The sequence below is a fragment of the Mus pahari genome, chromosome 14 (genome assembly GCF_900095145.1).
Source record: "Mus pahari chromosome 14, PAHARI_EIJ_v1.1, whole genome shotgun sequence".
NCBI classification, from domain to species: Eukaryota; Metazoa; Chordata; class Mammalia; order Rodentia; family Muridae; genus Mus; species Mus pahari.
The window spans coordinates 65,301,207-65,310,462 of NC_034603.1; the positions used below are offsets into that span (position 1 = coordinate 65,301,207).

Sequence of the window (9,256 nt, forward strand, 5' to 3'; positions counted from 1 at the left end):
ATTTCTGAATTTGAGGCCAGGCTGGTCTTCAAAGTGAGTTCCAGGACAGTCAGGGCTATACAGAGAAACCCTGTCTCAAAAATAAATAAATAAATAAATAAATACCAAAATAAAAAAAATTAAAAACATTTATTTATTTATCCATCTATATGTTTTCCCTGCATGTATCTGAGGCAGTCAGTAGAGGGTGTTGAATCCCCTGGATCTGGCATTACAGAGGGCTATAAGTAACCATGTAGATGCTGAGAACTGAACACAGGTCCTCCAGAAGAACAGTCAGGACTCTTATTAATTTCTGAGCCTTCTCTCCAGTCCTACACTATTTTCTTCTTTTTTCTTTTTCTTTTCTCTTTTTGTGCTATTAGAGATTGAACCTAGAGCCTTTGTTTTGCTTTTGCTTTTGTTGTTTGAGACAGGGTTTCTCTGTATAGCCCTGGTTGTCCTGGAACTCACTCTCTTACTCTGTAGACCAGGCTGGCCTGGAACTCAGAAATCCGCCTGCCTCTGTTCCCAAGTGCTGGGATTAAAGGTGTGGGCCACCACAGCCTGGCTGAACCTAGGTCTTTATGTTATGTTTAAATGTATTCCTGTGTTTCTAAAAGGCAAGATTCACTCAACTTACTACATCTTTATTTTCTAACAACACCCTGATATTTGGTTTTATTGTCACGTTTTGGATAATTATATTTTAGTTTCATAGTTAAATGGGTATCATTAGTCAAACTGAAATTAAAATTTTATTTCTGCACTATAGGGAAAATGAAATCAATGAGTGAAGTAAAAGATACAAATTATTTTATATCAAGGGAAAAAAGTGGGGCTGGAGAGATGGCTCAGCAGTTAAGAGCACTGACTGCTCTCCCAGAGGTCCTGAGTTCAATTCCCAGCAACCACATGGTGGCTCACAACCATCTGTAATGGGATACGACACCCTCTTCTGGTGTGTCTGACGATAGCTATAGCGTACTCATATAAAATAAATTTTTCAAAAAGGAAAGAAAAATGCTATAGCACTTCCTTTGATAAGGTCAATTTAGTTACAGCATAATGATTTGTGAGTAAATGTGTAGAGTACTTAAAAAAGAAAATCAGATTCTGAGAATAATGATTTTCCTATAGTGTGTTTAAATGTATGCATTCAAGAACTAGATTATGCCTGAAAAGGACTATAAGTACAGTCTAAAATTTAGCTGGATATGGTGATACATGCTTTTAACCCTAGCACTCAGGAGACAGAGGCAGGCAGATCTTTGTGAATTCAAGGCCAGCCTGGTCTAGAGAATGAGTTTCAAGACAGCCAAACAACAGACAGAGAAACCCTGTCAAAAAAACCAAAAAAGCAAAAAAACAAACAAAAAACAGCCAACAACCAAAACCCCTCTAAGTCATAAGGAACAGAGGCAAAACACAGAGAAAAGACATCAATTCCCTAAGCTGCTATACTACCTGAACAACAGCATCTGTTACACTATATCTTTGTGTACTCATTAGGACAGGCACTTTACATTAAAGATAATTTAACTAGTTAGGGCTAGGTATCTGCCCCTTTCCCCCAGACAAGGTTTCAAGATGCTGTTTATGGCCATTATGACTGTGAACTTGTGATCCTACTGCGTCCACTTCCTAAGTACTGGGACAACTGGCAAGTGTCACAAACACCCAGTTTATGGGTTGCTAGGGATGAAACACAATTTGTTGCTAGGCAATACTCAACCTACTGAGCTGCATTCTCAGTCCTATAAAGGTGTTTTGAGAAGAGTCTCATGCCTTTCTTCAGGCTGACCTGGAACTCAGGAACTCACTATGGGGTGCAGGCTAGGCTCGAAGTGTGATTCTCTGGTTTTGTTTTTTTCAAATGCTAGACTTACAAGTGTGAGCCACCTTGTTCAGCTTTCATCTTTAAAGTATGTAGGAATAATGTTAAGGTCTTTACACTGAAAATAAAAATATTATAGAAAAAAGGAAATTTTCCAGGAAACAATCTATAAGCCACTAGCATTTCCGAATTATATAATAAAATATGGCTACCAATACTCTTTGTTACAGTGTGTGTTTCATAAATTACCTAGAGCTCTGTAATGCTCCAGTAGAGCAGTCTCTTCTTTTGTGCCAGGCAGATCAAGGTCGTGAAAGTTCTGTAGTAAAAGTCTCCTACTTCCAGATGAGGTTGAGATATAATTAATTATGTGCTGGCTGACTGTTTTGGACACCATACTTAACATGCCAATATCTTTCACTGTTAAAAAGAAATAAATGTATATATATATATATGAATGTAAATTATTTAAATCACTGTTAGCAAATTTTATCAACTTATGTTAACTCACAATAATACAAATTACTTAAAAGAAAGCATCATGATTCGTACAGTATATTAACTTGTAAACTAACTTAATAATAAACCTAGTGACAGTACTTGGGATGCTGAGGAGGCAAATTGCCAGGTGTTTGAAGCCAGTCTGAGTTGTAGAGTAAGTTCCAGGACAGCCTGGGCTATAAGAGAGAGCCTGTTTCAAAAATCCAAAAATGATAAATACACTGCCTGCTTTTAAAAAAATCTTAATATTGTTTTAAATCTAGTTCTTAATAATTAAAAACTAATATTGCAAAATATTACATAATAATTATTGTAAAATAACAAGCTACCCTTTTATTACTGTTCAGATAATTTAGAGGTGGTAGTATTTTTTTGGGTTTTGGTAATTTTTTTGTTTTTGTTTTCTTTGTGTAGCCCTGGAACTTACTCTGTATACCATGCTTGCATAGGACTCAAGAGATCTACCTGCTTCTGCCTCCCAAGTGCTGGATTTAAAGGCATGTGCCACTACACAAGTTTTTTCCAAGTTTTGTTTGTTTTGTTTTTGGGTTTTTTTTTTAATTTACTTATTTATTTTACATATTATTTTCTGCTGTCTTCAGACACAGCAGAAGAGGGCATCGGATCCCATGACACATGGTTGTGAGGCACCATGTGGTTGCTGGGAATTGAACTCAGGACCTCTGGAAGAGCAGTCAGTGCTCGTAACCACTGAGCCATCTCTCCAGCACCCTGTTTTGTTTTGTTTTNTTTTNTTTTTTAAGATTTATTTATTTATTATATGTAAGTACACTGTAGCTGTCTCAGACACTCCAGAAGAGGGACTCAGATCTTGTTAAGGATGGTTGTGAGCCACCATGTGGTTGCTGGGATTTGAACTCTGCACCTTTGGAAGAGCAGTCAGGTGCTCTTACACACTGAGCCATCTCACTAGCCCGTTTTGTTTTTTAGTAGCCCGACTGGCCTGATTTTTTTTTTTTTTTTTTTTTGGTTTTTCGAGACAGTGTTTCTCTGTGTAGCCCTGGCTGTCCTGGAACTCACTCTATAGACCAGGCTGGCCTTGAACTCAGAAATCCGCTTGCCTCTGCTTCCCAAGTGCTAGGATTAAAGGCATGTGCCACATCTGGCTTGGCCTGATATTTGTAATCTTGCCTTAGCTCCTTGGTGCTGAACTTCATGTATGTGCTGCTTTATCCAGCCTACAGTATCTTTACAAAACTTGAACATTATGGTGGGCAGAGCTCATGGAGTTGCCAAGCCTGCTGACTTTTGTAGTCTACTAAATAAATGTTTCTGTTGAATAGAGAGACAGAGAGAGGAAAGAGACAGAGAAAGAGGGAAAGTGAATAGAATTTTACATTTAATTTTAGCTAAAAGAGAAGCCGTTGGTGGACCCTTAGAAAATAAGTTCAAGGGGGCTGGAGAGATGGCTTAGTGGTTTAGGGCACTGACTGCTCTTCCAAAGGTCCTGAGTTCAATTTCCAACAACCACATGGTGGCTGACAACCATTTGTGATGGGATCTTATGCCCTCTTTTGGTGGGTCAAAGACAGCTACAATGTATTAATATAAATGAATACATCTTTAAAGAAAAAAAAAAAGAAACTCAATATAAATGTTATTAATATTCCAGAATGGTATTAACATAGACAAAATAAAGTGAACAAGATAATATTTGGGGTAAAGTATAATATTCTAATATCTTATATAACCTACTTTTAGGTCCCAAACCTCACCTGACAAGTATCTTAAAATTATGTGTAATATTTCCAATGGTAAGACTTTAAAATTTCCAAGTGTAGATAAGAAGAGTTCAGGATCTGAATCAAGGGTGTTGCAAAAATAGCTGGATTGATGATTAGAACGTCTACATTTTTGGTTGGGTATCAAAGTGAAACTGGTATTTACTCTAGATGCCATCTTCTTTTACCCCATGAATTTTTCCTGGTTAGGAAAATAAAGCACAAGACACAAAGAAAGAAAATTAAGGCAATGAAGTTATTTCTTTTTAAATTAAGAGTCACATTTTCTGTTCTTTTTCCCCATCTTGTTTTTCTCATCAAGCCCAGGGCCTGGAGCATGGCAGAAAGCACTCTACCAAGTGAGATATAGTCCACAGTGTACATTTTGATGGGTAACACATGTCTGTCTGTCTTTCTTTCTTTCTTTCTTTTTCCTTTTTTTTTTTTTTTTTTTGGTTTTTCGAGACAGGGTTTCTCTGTATAGCCCTGGCTATCCTGGAACTCACTTTGTAGAGCAGGCTGGACTCGAACTCAGAAATCTGCCTGCCTCTGCCTCCTGAGTGCTGGGATTAGAGGCGTGCACCACCACGCCCGGCTCAGAATAAGACTTTTAATAAGAAATTAAAATATTTAAAATTAGCTGTGGAAGAAAATCCCAGAGTTGGAGACAGAAGGATTACAAGTTCACAGCCAGACAGGGTTGTTGAGACCCTGTGTGAAAATCTAACAAACCAAAAAGAAATCAAACATGTAACTGCATGAAATATATTCTAAGAAAAGAAAAAAGCAAAATAGGAAAAACATAAAGATTCAATACAGTTTAACTTGTGGGCAAACTAATAAGACTACTGTAAAAATAAATCCTTTTGCAACCTGAATTCACAGTCCAATATGAATTTTTGTAAGGATGAGGAACATGGTGGGGAAGGAAAGAGAAAAAAAAAGCTATTACAGCATAAAATATGCTAAATACCCTTAAGTCCCTGGGGTTTAATCACAGTTCTACAAGATTAAAAGGACAAGACAAATCCCTGTAATATAACATCTGTCATCAGTATATTTCAGTTACTGCCTTTTTTTTGAGACAGGGTCTCTCTACTTAGCACTGGCTATTCTGGAACTCTCTGTGTAGATCAGGCTGTAGTGGAACTCATAGAGATCTACCTGCCTTTGCCTCCTGAGTGTTGGGAATAAAGGCATGTACTATCAGGTCTGGCTGACTTTTACAATTTTTATAGACTAAAAAAATTAGAATATTAATATGGCTTTAAATATTTGTAAGAATTAAAAAAAAATTATTTCATTAAAACTAGATACCTCCCAGCACTTGGGAGGCAGAAGCAGGCAGATTACTGAGTTCAAGGCCAGCCTGGTTTACAGAGTGAGTTCCAGGACAGCCATGGCTACACAGAGAAACCCTGTCTCAAAAAAAAAAAAAAAAAAAAAAAGAAAAGAAAAGAAAAAGAAAAACAACAACAACAAAACAAACAAACAAAAACAACTAGGTACAGATAGCTTCTGTTACAAACTAAGTAAAAACAGCTGGGCAGTGGTTGGGAGGCAGAGGCAGGCAGATTTCTGAGTTTGAAGCTTAGTCTAGTCTACAGAATGAGTTCCAGGACAGCCAGGGCTACACAGAGTAACCCTGTCTCAAATAACCAAAACCAAACCAAACAAACAAAAAACAACAAACAACCCCAAACAATAAAAACAAAGAAAAACAAACATTTTAATTTTAGAGCAATTTAATTGTACCACCTAATCTAATCTAATAGATTTAAATGTACCACCTGAATATAATAGACCAAAACTGGTAATAATACTATTATTAGTCATGTGCTGCATAATAAAATAAGCAGTGACATTGAAGTTTTCGAAATTTCTTATCAAATTCTTTTTGTAGATTTGGGAAAAGGGCATAACTAAGTGGGTCCTGCTTCAGTCTTCCAAGTACTGGGATTAAAGGTATATTACCACTGCATCTCACTTAAAATTAAATTTATACTGTCAAATAAGAGGTGAATAATACAATTTCTTCCTTTCCAGTTTTTGTTACTAACAGTTACAGATAAGTCTTAGGAAGGGCTTATAGGGCTTGATTTTACAGTCATTTCTTAAAGGGAATTTGTTAAATATGATATTAAAATCATTGATTATTTGCTTATACCAAACAATAACACTTTAAAGGCAAAGTAAGCATCACACAGTGGCTTTGTATTAGCCTACTCTTCTAGTTAGAAAACCGTACATTTTATTTTGGAACTCTAATCTCAGGACTCTGAAGGAACAGGAGGCAACAACTAAGACATTCCATCGAAGAGTTACAATATAACTGAGAAAAATATTGTTTTTCTTTTCTATACAAAGTAACTTAAAAACCACATTGATACTTACCTAACTTGTAATGTTACATCTTAGTTTACATCAAGTCAAAATTGTTACACATTTGAAAACATACAAACTACTCAGTTAAAAACATAATTTGAACCTTCATTAAAATAATTGTGAAGCAGGGTGGTTGTGGGAGGCAGAGGCAGAGGCAGAGGCAGGCAGATCTCTGGGTCTGAGGCTAGCCTGATCTACAAAACTATTTCCAGGATACCTAGGACTACCCAGAAAAATCCTGTCTCAAAAACCAACCAAACAGGGCTGGTGAGATGGCTCAGTGGGTAAGAGCACCCAATTGCTCTTCCGAAGGTCCGGAGTTCAAGTCCCAGCAACCACATGGTGGCTCATAACCATTCATAACAAGATCTGACTCCCTATTCTGGAGTGTCTGATGACAGTGTACTTACATATAATATAAATAAATAAATAAATCAAAAACAAAAAACCCAAACAAACAAACAAAATGACTATAGTTGTGCTTTACTTCTGATTTCAGAGAAATTTCAGATTAGTAATTGTAAAAATGACTACATTTACACAATATGTTTATTTTTATAAAACACAGCTAAGTGAAAGAAAACTAAATTCACTAATGCATTTTGGTGTTTATATTACTGTAAAAATTGTATTTATGTATTTATATTCGACAAAAAAGTAAAGATTCATACTATTTTGTAATCTTGTTACAATTTAATTCTATGCCAATACATGTATTTCTACAAGAATACATATTTTAGTGTCCGCATGTAATTCCAAGTGGAAGAATTCTAATTGGCTTAATTAAAAAGGCTGTTTTTAATTTTAACTGTTTGTTTCTTTGTTTCTTTCTTTTTTGCTTGTTTTCTCTGTGTAATAATGCTGGCTGTCCTGGAACTCACTCAGTAGACCAGGCTGGCCTCGAACTCACACAGATCCACCTGCCTCTGCCTAGCAAGTGTTGAGATTATGGGTGTGCAACACCACTGCCATGCTTACTACAGAATTGTCAAGTATTTTTATTATGATAAAACATAGCCGGGCGTGGTGGCACACGCCTTTAATCCCAGCACTCAGGAGGTAGAGGCAGGTGGATTTCTGAGTTCGAGGCCAGCCTGGTCTACAGAGTGAGTTCCAGGACAGCCAGGGCTAAACAGAGAAACCCTGTCTTGAAAAACCAAACCAAACCAAACATAAATTTGCCTCTTCTTCCAGAAACTTCCATCCTAATCAGACTAGGGTGGAGTTTGTGGGACTTTTAAACACTTTTAAACAACCTCCTCCCAGGGGTCTTTATCACCTACTAAGGGTATAGACATACGTGTATGGTGTATGTATAATTCTTCACTTAAATCTCCGAGAAGACTAAAAAAACAAAAAACAAAACCAAAAACAACAACAAAAGAAAACTGATCCCAGTTATTTCAAAACTTAGTCTCAACACCTTTAGTCCCAGCACAAGGGAGACAAAGGCGGGCTGATTTCTGGAGTTCCAGGCCAGCCTGGTCTGCAGGAGTCTAACAGTGCAAGTCCCACAAAAGCTGGGGTGGTTTCACAAAGAAACACTGTCTTGCATACAAACTAACAAAACTCCAACAAAACCAAAGAAAACAAAACCCCAACATCAACAGAAACCCAACCCCAAACCATTTTAAGTCTCCCTTTCCTCCCTCAGACCTATTTTAAGGGTGGAGGAGGGCAGGTTTTTCTGGAAACAGTACCTATATCCTACCAAACTCTTCCTGCTTTCCCCTTAGCCTGAAGCTACGAAGCGCACAAGCCCAGGGACAATGGGACACAGTTTTTCCCTCGTGGATCCCCGGCGGGCGTGGAACTCTCGAGCCTCCCGCCTCGGCCTCCGAGGAGCCGGGTGACAGGCGACACTGCCTCGGCCTCCGAGGAGCCGGGTGACAGGCAGCACAGCGTCCGCCCCCGCACCGAGAAGGGGGCGGGTCTAGGGCGCCGACCTCGTCCCTGCCCCCACAGCCCCTTCCGGAGGGGAAAAAAACACCCCAGCAAGTCACCGCGCTTTGTCTTAACGTTCCTCGGCCAGCCCCTCACACCTCCAAAGAGGTCACCTAGGGAACCAGAGCAGAAAGTGGCCCGCATTAAAAAAAAAAAAAAAAAAAATAGGACCTGCTGAGAAACACGCAATTATCTCTACCGGGAAGTACTGGGGAAGATAAAAACACTTGTTACCACAGATTTCGACAGTTTTTCCGGCTACAGTATGACAGGAAAGTGGGATTTAGTCGTCTCGTCCCACCATCCTCAGATTTCACAATACTTAAAAATAAAAAATAAAAAATTAAAAAAAAAAAATTCTCCTCAGGCTTTTCCCGCCAGATAACGGGGGCGGATCCTGCTCCGCTCCCTCCGCTCCGCCCCGGAGCTGCGTCCTCAGCTCTCGGGCGCCCCCGTCGCCTCAAGGAGATTTTAGAATTCTCCCAGGAGCCCCAGCGGGAGGAGGCTCCGCCCCCTCATGAATATCGAGCAGCCTCGCCTCCTCCGTCCCTCCCCTCATGAATATTCAGAGCTCTCCCAGGACCCGCTGCGGGCGAAGCTCTCACCCCCGAAGGGAAGCGTTCGAAACGCCCGGAGCCTTGGCCCTTTTGCCTCCTCTCTCGAATCGCTCGGAGCACTCCCAGGAGCCCCCGCGCGGGAGGAGGCCCCACCCCCTCGCGAATAGAAAGAAGCCTGGGCTCTTCGGTCTTTCCCTTAGCAATACCCAGAACCTTCTCGGGAAACGCCCCCAAGCAGACCACGCCCCCTCATGAATACTAAGCAGAGGCTCCCAGGGCGCCCTCCTGTTCAGGAGTATTATTCCGAGTGA

General features: G+C 39.4%; 1 protein-coding gene across 1 annotated transcript in view; it reads right to left on the bottom strand.

The window, feature by feature from the left end:
- The window catches only part of Fbxo47 (F-box protein 47), a 28,559-nt gene extending 19,707 nt beyond the window's left edge, over positions 1-8,852 (bottom strand). Inside the window, exons 1-3 of the mRNA XM_021213697.2 lie at positions 8,623-8,852; positions 4,054-4,261; positions 2,066-2,236 (exon numbers count right to left, since the gene is read on the bottom strand). Coding sequence (XP_021069356.1) covers positions 2,066-2,236; positions 4,054-4,237 — 355 coding nt within the window. The 5' untranslated portion in view covers positions 4,238-4,261; positions 8,623-8,852. The remainder of the gene's footprint in view (positions 1-2,065; positions 2,237-4,053; positions 4,262-8,622) is intronic.
- Between the last annotated feature and the right edge of the window lie 404 nt (positions 8,853-9,256).